General features: G+C 39.0%; 1 protein-coding gene across 3 annotated transcripts in view; it reads right to left on the reverse strand.

Moving 5' to 3' along the window:
- Positions 1 to 14,065, reverse strand: part of XPO4 (exportin 4) — a 193,104-nt gene that overhangs the window by 7,074 nt on the left and 171,965 nt on the right. For all 3 annotated transcript variants that reach the window (XM_049867644.1, XM_049867642.1, XM_049867643.1), the window contains 4 exons: positions 6,715 to 6,833; positions 4,883 to 5,014; positions 4,308 to 4,424; positions 3,808 to 3,900 (listed from right to left, as the gene is read on the reverse strand). In XM_049867644.1, coding sequence (XP_049723601.1) covers positions 3,808 to 3,900; positions 4,308 to 4,424; positions 4,883 to 5,014; positions 6,715 to 6,833 — 461 coding nt within the window. The remainder of the gene's footprint in view (positions 1 to 3,807; positions 3,901 to 4,307; positions 4,425 to 4,882; positions 5,015 to 6,714; positions 6,834 to 14,065) is intronic.

The raw sequence follows: 14,065 nt of genomic DNA on the forward strand, positions 1-14,065 counted from the left end.
CGCAAAAATTCAGGCAAGAGTCACTGGGGAGGAGATGGCATCATGGGAGGTCTATGTTTCTGTCCTTTCTCAAAGTAGAAGCAGAGCTTTGGATGAGTATACAGTTATAGCTCCAAATCAGCTCTGTACCCAGCAGCTCTTGAGAAAGGACCTTAATAAATACAGGGATGGGGGAAGGGGGGAGGTATTTTTAATACCCTCCATAACAAAGCCTTATACAGGGGAATGGGTTTGGGGTTAAGGGGAACTCAACCACGCCAGCTTTCCACGATAAGCTCTCTTATTATGAGGAGGGAAAAAAAGCTAGGCTATCGTTATTTTTCATTAGCTTCTTAGGACACCATTATAAACCAAAATGGTAAAACCAAATGTTAATCACAATTGGAAAAGAAGAGTAAGGTACAGCACCCCAAGCCCTTACCTGCAAGCCTGGAGCCAAGGGATATGCCAGCTGACAAGGGACTAAGTATAATTTCAAATCATTTCCCTATTCACAAGAAATGGCATGCTTCTGGGGCCAGACCACAAAGGTATCATCCTAGCCATTCCCAAGTCCCCATTCTGTTTCCTAAGTGTATAAATATGTTTGTTTCTTGTTGTTTTTTTAATGGCAATTGGAATATATTACATTATATATGTGGAGACATTAAGTCTATCTTCCTAGTAAGCATTCAAAGAAACCAAATCAGAGAGAAAGGTAACAGATGGGTACCATCTGCAGATGGCATATCTCTATAGTAAAGAGCAAGAGATAAAAGTGCCAGAGCACCATCAGCTTGGGATGCAGATGATATAAGATGTCTGTAGGAAGGGACTCTTTGAACAGTATGGATAAAAAAACCAAACACCAGACCCGCTGCGTGGAGTAGATTCCGACTCATAGCGACCCTAAGGACAGAGTAGAACTGCCCTATAGGGTTTCCAAGGAGCAGTTGGTGGATTCAAACTGCGACCTGTTGGTTAGCAGCAATAGCTCTTAACCACTATGCCACCAGGGTTCCCAGTAATATGGATAAAAAGACCGCCCTAAAACCCTATCTTGGTTTAAAAATGGAAATAAAATCAAACCCTGAGTGCCAGTCATCTGGTAGCATAAAAAATGCCAAAGCTTCTCTAGTCAATCACCTGGTCACGCTGGGAGGCACTTATGTGCATGGGCAAGGGTTATGTGAAATTAATATAGGTGATGACCAAAGGAGTCTTCTCATACACTTGATTGGCACCTATTCTACTGGAATAGGGAAGGGAGACATAAGCCAGGATAACTTTTCTTCTGTTATATCAACTTCAAATCGGTGAGGGCTTAAGAGTCTTTTTAAAGGCTCAGTAAAACAAAATGAAATAATATACTGTTTCTTTCAACTTCCCATACTTTTTGAAGGCAGTCTCCTCCTAGTTTTGCTTACTCATCTTCTATATAAAACTGCTGTAAGAGAACAGAACAGAAAACATGTGTCCAGGCATCATTCATGTTTATATTCCAGGTTCCTAGCACAGTTGCTTAAGGGCAAGCTTTGGGGCAGTGATCATCCCCAGCATTGCGAAAGATAGTTTGTAATGGTAGAAACGGGAAAATAAAGGCCTACTAGCTGACAAATACCTTGTCAGATACACTTTAAAAAAGTTAGAGCTAATGAGAAAGCTAAGAAATACTACCTCACTGAAATAGAACTGAAGCACTGAGCCATAGATCCCGTAAGAATTGGAGGTTGGTTGTTGTTGTTGTTGTTAGGTGCCGTCCAGTCAGTTCCGACTCATAGTGACCCTATGCACAACACAACAAAACACTGCCCGCGCCATCCTTACAATCGTTGTTATGCTTGAGCTCATTGTTGCAGCCACTGTGTCAATCCACCTCATTGCGGGTCTTCCTCTTTTCCGCTGACCGTGTACTCTGCCAAGCATGATGTTCTTCTTCAGGGGCTGATCCCTCCTGACAACATGTCCAAAGTATGTAAGATGCAGTCTCACCATCCTTGCCTCCAAGGAACATTCTGGCTGCACTTTTTCCAAGACAGATTTGTTTATTCTTTTGGCAGTCCGTGGTATATTCAATATTCTTCACCAACACCACAATTCAAAGAGGCCAACTCTTCTTTGCTCTTCCTTATTCACTGTCCACTTTCACATGCATATGATGTGATTGAAAATACCATGGCTTGGGTCAGGCGCACCTTAGTCTTCAGGATGACACCTTTGCTCTTCAACACTTTGAAGAGGTCCGTTGCAGCAGATTTGCCCAATGCAATGCATCTCTTGATTTCTTGACTGCTGCTTCCATGGCTGTTGATTGTGGATCCAAGTAAAATGAAATTCTTGACAACTTCAATCGTTTCTCTGTTTATCATGATGTTGCTCATTGGTCCAGTTGTGAGGATTTTTGTTTTCTTTATGTTGAGGTGTAATCCAAACTGAAGGCTGTGGTCTTTGATCTTCATTAGTAAGTGCTTCAAGTCCTCTTCACTTTCAGGAAGTAAGGTTGTGTCATCTGCATAATGCAGGTTGTTAATGAGTCTTCCTCTAATCCTGATGCCCCACCTCGAGAAATGATTTGACACATTGAACACTAGTGACTGAAGACCAGACGAGTTGTGGAATGACATCAAGGACATCATCCATGAAGAAAGCAAGAGGTCACTGAAAAGACAGGAAAGAAAGAAAAGACCAAGATGGATGTCAGAGGAGACTCTGAAACTTGCTCTTGAGCGTCGAGCAGCTAGAGCAAAAGGAAGGATTGATGAAGTAAACGAACTGAACAGAAGATGTCAAAGGGCCTCTCGAGAAGACAAAGTATTGTATTATAATGACACGTGCAAAGAGCTGGAGATGGAAAACCAAAAGGGAAGAACACGCTCGGAGTTTCTCAAGCTAAAAGAGCTGAAGAAAAAATTCAAGCCTCGAACTGCAATAGTGAAGGATTCCATAGGGAAAATATTAAATGACGCAGGAAGCATCAAAAGAAGGTGGAAGGAATACACAGTCAGTATACCAAAAAGAATTAGTCGATATTCAGCCATTTCAAGAGGTGGCATATGATCAGGAACCAATGGTACTGAAGGAAGAAGTCCAAGCTGCTCTGAAGGCATTGGCGAAAAACAAGGCTCCAAGAATTGATGTAATATCAGTTGAGATGTTTCAACAAACAGATGCAACACTGGAGGTGCTCACTTGTCTATGCCAAGAAATATGGAAGACAGCTTCCTGGCCAACTGACTGGAAGAGATCCATATTTATGCCTATTCCCAAGAAAGGTGATCTAACCAAATGTGGAAATTATAGAACAATATCATTAATATCACCTGCAAGGAAAATTTTGCTGAAGATCATTCAAAAACAGGTACAGCAGTATATTGACAGGGAACTGCCAGAAATGCAGGCTGGTTTCAGAAGAGGATGTGGAACCAGGGATATCATTGCTGATGTCAGATGGATCCTGACTGAAAGCAGAGAATACCAGAAGGATGTTTACCTGTGTTTTATAGACCATGCAAAGGCATTCGACTGTGTGGATCATAACAAACTATGGATAACACTGCGAAGAATGGGAATTCCAGAACACTTAATTGTGCTCATGAGGAACCTTTTCCTAGATCAAGAGGCAGTTGTTCGGACAGAACGAGGGGATACTGATTGGTTTAAAGTCAGGAAAGATGTGCGTCAGGGTTGCATCTTTCACCATACCTATTTAATCTGTATTCTGAACAAATAATACAAGAAGAATTGGAGGTAGTAACAACCATTTGTTTGAACAATCTCTTTGCAATCCTGAATCAGGATAGTCACATGAAAAGATCTGTTCCACAATACCTGATGCAAGCACACTAGTGTGTAGAACGCTTCACCCGCTGCAGTTGTCATCTCAGTATTGTGCTTTTGCAAAACCAGCATATCAAAAACCAGCTGAAATTATAAAACAAGACTTCTTAATAAGGATAAATGATGATCATATATCCCCCAAGCCCACCCCTACTTTGAAAAAAGAGAGATATGTTGTTATTCTTATTTATTAAATCAATCCGATAATTAAGGAAACAGTTCTAAAATACCCAAGCATAACTTACGGATGTTATTGCTTGCTGAGAAATACTGAACAATCAAATTACCAAATTCTCCATTATATTTACCACATCAAGAATCCAAAAGTGGATGAGAAAAATGTATTCATGAAATTTATCTCCAGAAAAAAACACGGTGAACAGAAATTAACTATTTCCTCCCGTATTCATTTCCTCATTTGAAGGAAAAATTATGTACACTGACTGTACTCATCATAGATGATTTTGCCATATGTCACCTAAACATCTTACCTTAAGAAAGTGCCGTGTTGCTAGAAAAAGTGGTGAATCTGTTTCTTGTGCTTTTGCACACTGTTCAGCTAATGGCGTCAAGGCCTCCAGGCAGAGCTGGCAAACCTCCGAACTCATTCTGATCACGAAGGTCAAAGAACAAACCAGACTGGATATACTTGGTTAATAGAAGATCAGAAAGTTATATGTGTTATCAAATAGATGACTATGAATACAGATAAATGGGTATACCACTGTGTAGTACGTCTCAAATGTTTCTCCTAAGTGTTTTAGGTCCAGGATTGGTGATTTCTAGATTGTTTGTGCACATGATATATAAACCTAATCAACAGCCAGCAACAGTATGTGACATTGGGGCCCTTAACGAAGGAATGCTGTTGGGACCAGGGGTTAAATGCTTCTAGAATCAGTTAAAGGAGGACAGTATGTGGCAAACTAGCCAAAGATGTCAAAATAGAATTAGAACAGCCACAGATATGGTATCTTTTTGAAGAAATAAAAACCCAAATTTAAAAAACTTTTCTTCAGGTAAGATCTTTTCTCCCAAGTGACAAGTGATGTTCATTTAAAGGATATGATGTCATTCCTAGTTCTAGGGAGTACATCAGACTTTTAAACAGGTCTTCAGGAAGTTGTGGTATTTTTTCAGGAAATATCTCACAGATAAATGTGATTAATTTGTAGTACTGATTACAAAGGGTTGGAAACTGAAACAGAAATAATAAACATTTAGACACTTTATAGTATCTAAGTTTTATTTTCATTAATGCAATAAAATAACTGAGAAACTTCTAAGTAAAATTGTTTCTTTAAAATATGTACCAGAGATAGAAAACATGAACATCTAACTAAATGGTAAAGTAAGTTAAAATACAAGAACTATTTTAGTAACTAATATGAAAGAAGGTAATATACAGAAGAAACAGTTATCTTCTGGATAGTTAATAAAAGCTACAGCCAATTCCAGACTTCTGTGTTTATCTTAAAAAAGTAAACAGGGCAATTAATTCTACAATTATTAAATAACCTGGTAATAAAACCCTTTATAAATGCATGTCCATTCAAGCATGTTAGAAAAATACAAGAAGGTGACAGAAACTGTTAAGACTACACACAGTGTTCAGTCCGTCACACTTCCAAAAACAACTTTCTGTTTGGATATCCCTAGAGAACTAAGAGTAGGTAATCTACAATTTAACTGTCTTTAAGAAAATACATATCTAAATAACTGTTTATGTGATGAAAAACAACCCCATCAAACAAACAAGCCCTAAGAGCAAATCAATATACAGTTTACTAAACATCCTCATCCTACTAGTTCTTGCCTGAACACTTAGCTCATCAGGTCTTCAGTATCCTTTCCCATAGTCAGAAACACTTCTCAAGGACAGAGCATACGGCTATCTCCTACTAGCCTAGAAATCTAATGGCACTCTTCTTCTTATACTGCACTTCCAAATGCTCCTCCAGCTCCCTTCCTCCATTTCATACATGTGAGTACATAGACACACACACACTCACACTTCCCTCTTCCTCTCCATCCATGCCCTTGTCCCCATCCCTTCTCCCCCTATGACAACTCACAGTAAGACTCCCCTCCCCACTATGATAAAGGGGCAGCATCGCCATCACCCCCTCAAACAGACTGGTGAACCAAGGCACAATGTAGTTAATGTGCAGAAGTTCAAAAACTGTATTAGTCTTTGTCTTCTTACAACCCCATTTGTACATGGAGTGGCTTGGAAAATGCCTTCCTTTGCTCAATCCCTCAATTTGAGAATGAGGCTCAAGAAGTATCAGAAAAACACCTAAACATGTAAGTTACTTTATTTGCATAATGACCAATGAGGAAGATGTCCGAACTGCTAACAGTAGAACTCAGTTTGTAAAAGGACAGAATTTTTTTCTGCAGAGCTCCCTGACACAGTCACTAATGTATCAACAAATGCAGAAATCTGGGTCAGGAACCGAAGATTAAGTCAGGATCTGTGTTACTGAGCTGCATACACAAGTCTGAATGGCACATAGCAGTAAGAGAAACTAAAAAATATATTGTCATACGTACTCAAGAGATAAAACCAAAAAAACCAAACCCGCTGCTGTTGAGTCAATTCTGACTCACAGTGATCCTACAGGACATAACAGAACTGCCCCATAAGGTTTCCAAGGCTGTAAATCTTTACAGAAGCAGATTGCCACATCTATTTCCCATGGAGTACCTTTTACCTGGTAGGTTCCAACTGCTGATCTTTCGGTTAGGAGCCGAGTACTTAACCACAGCACTACGAGGGCTCCTTCACTCAACAGATATAACTCTTAATTAAACAAGACAAATATTCTAATTTAAAATGTCTTTAAACTTAAAGCACAAATAGTTTTAATGTTCACATTTACTTTCATTAATTACCTTCAAAAGATCTTGTGACATCAAGGGCAGAATTAGGTTGACTCCATATAAAACGACATCAGCTGCTGATACAGATCTGTTTGCTGCTTGACCTGGTTCATGTCCTCTAAACACTTCATCTATTAAAATCAAAAGAATGCAGTCCTATAGTTGTAACATCAATAAATCCCCAAAGTTGATATATTCTATGGAAGTGAAAATAAATTCAAGCCTTAAAGCCAAAATAAATCCATTAGTGGATAATAAAGAATTCGGATAATTCTTGCTCTGTTTCATCCTTTTATATTTTATTTTTCAGGGGCTCTGTGCACTTGATGCAACAGTATTGGGGGCGTGGGGGCGGGTGACGATCTAGAAATAAATGGAAGAAAAATGAATGCTAAGTCAACATTTGAAAAGCAAGATATATTCTATTGACACACTGGCCACACTAGGAGCTAAGTAATTTCTGCAGTGATATTAATTTGATCTCTTAGGTGTGTGGGATCTTTCTAGGCTTAAAAGGAATGAAGGAAAACACAGAAATTAAAAGGTTACATAATAAAGAAATTAGTTAAAAAAAAAAGTCAATATTCACAAAAGAACACATAAAGAATGTGTATAAATTAAGAACCTTAAGATCTAAAGAGATAAGTGAGGAAATCCACAAACAAAATCCTTTGTTGTGATCCCAATCAGAGTGGTCAGTAGTGGTAGCTGGGTACCATCTAGTTCTTCTGGTCTTGGGGTCATGTAGGGTGTGGTTCATTTGGTCCATTAGTCCTTAGGACTAATTGTTCCCTTGAGTCTTTGTTTTCTTCGCTCTCCTTTGCACCAGACAGGAAGAGACTAACAGTTGTATCTTAGATGGCTGCTCGCAAGCTTTTAAGACCTCAGATGCTACTCACCAAACTAGGATGCAGAACATAGTGTTTATGAACTATGTTGTGCCAATTCATGTAGTTGTCCCCAAGTCTATGGTCCTAGGCCTTCAAGCTTAGGAACTTCATTCCACAAGGTGTTTAGTTATGGCTAAGAGGTTTCCCTGACCGTGCCCCTTGCGTGTTCTACTGTCTATATCACTACATGAGGAACACCTACAGTCATGTATGTAGAAATATCCATAACCAAATAGACAACTGCCAGTGGGTGTGCTCCTTTACACCCTCCGCACCTCTTGGCATATCTATCTACCTATGTATTCATTCATAAATTGTTTGTTAATGCTATTGTTACAAGATTGCCTATGTTATAGTAATTGCCATACCAAAACCCAAACCCAATTCCAACTCATAGTGACCCTATAGGACAGAGTAGACCTGTCCCATCAAGTTTCCAAGGAGCGCCTGGTGGATTTGAACTGCTTACCTTTTGGTTAGCAGCTGTAGCATTTGACCACTACGCCTCCAGGGTTTCCAGTAATTGCCATTAAAAAAAAAGAAACCCACTGCCATTGAGTCGATTCCGACTCATAGTGACCCTACAGGACAGAGCAGAACTGCTCCAAAGAGTTTCCAAGAAGCGCCTGGCGGATTTGAACTGCCAACCTCTTGGTTAGCAGCCGTAGCACTTAACTGCTATGCCACCAGGGTTTCCAGTAATTGCCATAGTTGCTCTTTATTCTTGCATTCCTCTCAGTGTCCTCTTGCCTCTGTCATTTTGTGCTGACATCCTCCATTTTGTGTACTGCCTTTCCCTTCACCAATATTAACATGCATCTTCTGTCTACTTGGTAATTTTCCCTTTCTCCCCCTCCCATCCCTGGCAATCAACAAAAAAAAATTTTTTTTTCTGTGTGTAAACCTTCTGTCATTACTTCATAATGGTGGTCTCATATGGTATTTGTCTTTTTGTGATTGACTTATTTCACTCAGCATAATGTCCTCCAGGTTCATCCATATCGTAAGATGTTTCATGGATTCATCATTATTCTTTATAGTTTCATAGTATTCCACTGTGTGTATGTACCACAGTTTGTTAATCCATTCATCTGCTAATGGGCACTTAGGTTGTTTCCATCTTTTTGCTATTGTGAATAACGCTGCAATGAATATGGGTATGCATATGTCTACTTGTGTCACAGCTCTTATTTCTTTGGGGTATATAGCTAGGAGTGGAGTTGCTGGATCATACAGTATTTCTAGGGTTTTGAGGAAGTGCCATACCGTTTCCCGTAGTGGTTATACTTTTTACATGCCTACCAGCAGTATATAAGAGTTCCAATCTCCCCACAACCTCTCCAACATTTGTTATTTTTTGTTTTTTTTTTTTGATTAGTGCCATTAATGTGGGGTGAGATAGTGTCTCATTGTAGTTTTGATTTTTTTCAGGTTTTTTTTTTTTTTTTAATTGCTAATGATCGCAAGCATTTCTTGCTTGTTTGTTAGCTGCCTGAATGCCTAAATGTCTTCTTCAGCGAAGTGTCTGTTCATATCTTTTGCCTGTTTCTTAACTGGGTTGTTTGTCTTTTTGTTGTTGAGGTATTGAAGTTTTCTATAAATTTCAGAAATTAGGCCCTTGTCAGACATGTCATAGCCAAATTTTTTTCCCCAATCTGTAGGTTCTCTTTTAACTCTTTTGGAGAAGTCTTTTATTGAGCATAAGTGTTTAATTTTTAGGAGGTCCTATTTATCTAGTTCATCATCTGCTGTGTGCATTTTTAGTTATGTTTGGTATTCTATTTATGCCATATATTAGGGCCTCTAGCATTGTCCCTTATTTTTCCTCCATGATTTTTACAGTCTTAGGTTTTATATTTAGGTCTTTGATCCACTTTGATTTAGTTTTTGTGTATGGTGTGAGGTATGGGTCCTGTTTCACTTTTTCACAGATGAACACCCAGTTTTGCCAGGATCCACTGCTGAAGAGACTGTCTCTTCTGCATCTAATGGACATTAGCCCTTTGTCAAAGATCAGCTGTCCATAGGTAGATGGATTGTGTCTGTCATTGTACCAGTACCAGGCTGTTTTAACTACTATGGGTGCATAGTAGGTTCTCAGATTAGGCAGTGTGAAGCTTCCTTTGTTCTTCTTCAGTATTGCTTATCTGGGGCCTCTTCCCTTTCCACATAAAGTTAGTGATTAGTTTTTCTGTCGTTAAAGGATGCTGTCAGAATTTGGATTGAGGCTGCATTGTACCTGTAGATGCAAATTTTTAAAAGATAGCACTTCTGATACAGTAAACTAAAAATGATTTTTAAATAACATTGCACTTCTGGCGAGGATGTAGTGTGATGGTTACCAGCAAAAGCAATTCATTAAGAGCCCTAAAATATGTACCTTTTAGCATTATATGTACTAAGGATATAATCAGACATTCAGACAAAGACTTGACCACTATCCAGAAGAGCAAAAATTGAAGATATTCCAGATACTCAATGTTAAGGAAAAAGATTAAATTCCAAAATTAGAATATTATGTGACAATTAAAAAATCATGAAAAACTTTAATGACAAGGGAAAGGTTAACAATACAATAAGGAAAAAGGCAGAATATAAAATATTTGCAATAAGATCTCAAAGAACAATTTATAAAAATAACCAAAAAGGAAATTACCAAAAGGCAATTTATGGCTGACTCTGGATAATGTTATGGTATGGGTCATTTTTCTCTGTCTCTGTACTTTCAATTTTTTTTTTCTTATGAGCATTACTTTTTAATGATTAAAAAAAGAGACAAACCATGGCCTCAGGGAACATCCAGCTCAACTGGCATAACAGTTTATGAAGAAACTGTTCTACATTCTACTTTGGTGAGTACTGTCTAGGGTCTTAAAAGCCTGTGAACAGCCATCTAAGATACTTCACTGGTCTTAGCCCTTCGGGAGTAAGGAATAATGAAGACAACTAAACATAAAGGGAAAAGATTAGCCCAAAGGACTAATGCACCACATCTACCACAGCCTCCACCAGACTGAGTCCACTATAGCTAGATGGTGTCCAGCTACCACTACTGACTCCACTGTCAGGGATCACAATAGAGGGTCCTGGACAGAGCTGGAGAAAAAGGTAGAACAAAATTCTAACTCACAAAAAAAGAACCAGACTTACTAGCCTGACAGAGACTGGGGAAACCCTGAGAATATGGCCCCTAGACACCCTCTTAGCTCAGTAATGAAGTCACTACTGAGGTTTACCCTTCCACCAAAGATTAGACAGGCCCATGAAACAAATCGAGACTAAAGGGGCACAACAGCCCAGGAGCAAGGACTAGATGGCTGGAGAGGACAGGAAAGCTGGTAATAGGGAACCCAAGTTCAAGAAGGGAGAATGCTGACATACTGTCAACATTGTGGATTTGTTAACCAAAGTCATAAAACAATATGTGTACTGTTTAATGAGAAACCAGTTTATTCTGTAAACCTTCATCTAAAGTACAATTAAAAAAAAAAAAAAGATAAAGTGAGGAAAAAAGAACTTGCACCTAAAAACTACTTTTTCAGTCTAATTCTGAACTTCTCCTCAGTAGTCTTAGCTCTAGTTGGAAGAATCTAAAGCAAGGGTCAGCAAACTCTTTCTGAAAATCAGATTGGAGATCTTGGATTCAATCTGATAGGAACCATGGAACTGCTCTGGAGCACTGAAGTCTAGTCCGGGGGCTGCCCTGGAAAACAGGTCTCACTGCTAACAAGATGCATCTCTCAAGGTCTGCAGAGGCCAGGAGACCATGAGCTCCTGAAGAGCTTGGATCTCTATCTACTTGCTAAGGATTAAGAAAGGAACTCAAAGGACCAAGTGAAAGAATGATGTCAGGTGCCTATTTTCAGTTATGCTTTTAATGCCTCACCTATCGTGTTAATTTTATATTTATCTCACTTTATTTTAGAAATAATTACTTTAAAATATTACCTTCCTTCTACCATTTTGAAACCCTGGTGGCGTAGTGGTTAAGTGCCATGGCTGCTAACCAAAGGATCAGCAGTTCAAATCCGCCAGGCGCTCCTTGGAAACTCTATGGGGCAGTTCTACTCTGTCCTGTAGGGTCACTATGAGTCGGAATTGACTTGACAGCACTGGGTTTTGGTTTTTATCATTTATTTTTTCAACTAATGCTTTGTCCTTATCATTTCCTATTTTGTCTTAATTTTTGTTTCTTCTAAATTTCAACCCTTTCTACTTAGCCTCTCTTTTCTTGACCTTTTATTATTTTAATTTTCTTACTGCTTTATTCTGAAAATCTCCCCTTCAACTGCTTTATGTTACTGTTTATACTATAATTTGTTTTTGGAACGGCAGGCACAAGGAAATATAGCTTACACCACAAACCTGGGAGATTTAGAGAGACTTCTTCCGCTCCAACTGCCTTTAATGGTTCTCCCATCCCTTTTAAAACTGTTGTTTGCTTGTATTGGGTTGGCCCCCAACTCATGGTGACTCCACACATAATGGAATGAAACACTGCCTGGTCCTGCTCCATCCCCATGACTGGTTACAGATTTGACTGTTGTGATCCATAGGGATTTCATAGGCTGATTTTCAGAAGTAGGTTACCAGGCCCTTCTCCCTAGTCTGTTTTGGTCTGGAAGCTCCACTGAAACCTGTTCAGCATCATAGCAACATGCAAGCTTCCACTGATAAACAGGTCGTGGCTGCACAAGAGGGGCAATGGCTGGGAATCAAACCCGAGTCTCCTGCACGGAAGAGGCGAATTTATCACTGAACAACCATCTTTCAGTATTAGGTTTCCAAAATATGTCACCTTTATTAACCCTGGAAGATTTCCAGGTCAAATTTTTTTTCCAGAATAATAATGGTTATTCCTATATTGGTGGTGTACCTTCCAGTGATATTGGGTAAGTTGTATAAGAAAGTATGCTACACAAATGAAAGCTCAGGAAGACTGTTCGGAGGGAAGGATCCTCCATCCAGGTCCCAGTGAGGAACCAGGCAGGCAGTGCTGATTTCCCAAAGAGGCCTTAAAAAGAAGAGGAAGAGTACGGGCTTTATAAACTGGTGAAGGTCACCACTAACCTGTCTCTACATGCTCTACATACAATCCCTCTCTTCTTAAAAGGATTATAGAATATTCTGGAAATGTGGGCTGCCCCATTTCCTTCCTCTTATTATAAGCTGGCCACCTTTGTGATGGATCTGCTGAGGTATTTAAGTAGGCGTGAAACATAATGAAATTATTATTTTAGGAAAATTATTCTGAAAATGGTCATAGCATACTTTTCAGATCCAGTAATATGTAAGAAACATCTAGAGAAACTATTAAAATATGGCTTTCTAGAGTTAATAGGTCTAGGATGGGGGCTGAGTATTTCAGACATAGAATAAGGAACCAGAAAATGATACTATTTCTAGAAATGAGAAATATGAAATGCACCAATTTATGATCTATAGGGATAACGGTAAAAGTAAATCATCTAAGAGTATATGTTCTAGCTCTGGGTCTTAACACAGATTCCTCTGGGTACAGATTCCTTAACCTGAGGTCTTTACATCCTGGGAAGTCTACAGAAGAGTTTCAAAGAGTCTATCAACCAACTAACACCAACAGCTAAAAACTAATGTGAAACTCTGTGGAGTGGTTTAATATATACTTTTCTAGAGAAAGGGTCTATAACTACTTCAGATTTTAAAGGGACATATGATCTAGAAAAGGTTAAGAACTCCGACGAAGAAAGTACAAGGGCTCCATAGTAAGAAGTGCTGACCTGAAGGCATTAGAAAACACAAGGCTGATATTAGGATGAGAGAGAGTGGGCCTGGAGGCACTGTGGCAGCTGAGGCTTTGGTATAGAATGAATCCTCTGAGAGATAGTGTAGAACAGTGTTTTTCAAATTATTTCACCCAGGTACCCCTAGTTAATTGCAAAGGATAGTAGACCTTTCAGACTGTGAGTTTGGTAGTGCCTACCACAGGACAGACATTAAGAAAACTGTCAGTGAAAAAGGAAAATGAACCAATAAAAGAAACAGAAAGAATAATCACAAGCACTGGGAGTAATGAGTAAAGTGAGATGTTATAGCACCCAACTTTGAGAATCTTACAAAAAGAAGTCAAAAGTGTCTCTGACCACAAATGCTTGCACGACATATGAAAGGAAACTCTAGGTACAACTGATTTTCTTTAAAACAAGCTCTACTTTGTTTTAAAGCATGATTGGCAGCAGGATAAGAGGGAGGTGAAGGAAGACTACACAAATAAATGAGGTTTTAATTACAATTAGGTTCTTGCCTGTAATAACAGCTACCTTTTACCTAATGGATGCCAGGCACTATGCTAAGCACCAAAAATACCTTATGGCTGATCCTTAAAACATGTTGAAAAGTATTTATTATCATACCCATTTTACCAGTAAGTAAAGACTGTGTGGACTAAGTGACTTTTGCAAGGTCCTACTGTTGGTCAGCCACCGGGTAAGGCC

This window comes from Elephas maximus, chromosome 23, assembly GCF_024166365.1.
Source record: "Elephas maximus indicus isolate mEleMax1 chromosome 23, mEleMax1 primary haplotype, whole genome shotgun sequence".
Lineage (NCBI taxonomy): Eukaryota > Metazoa > Chordata > Mammalia > Proboscidea > Elephantidae > Elephas > Elephas maximus.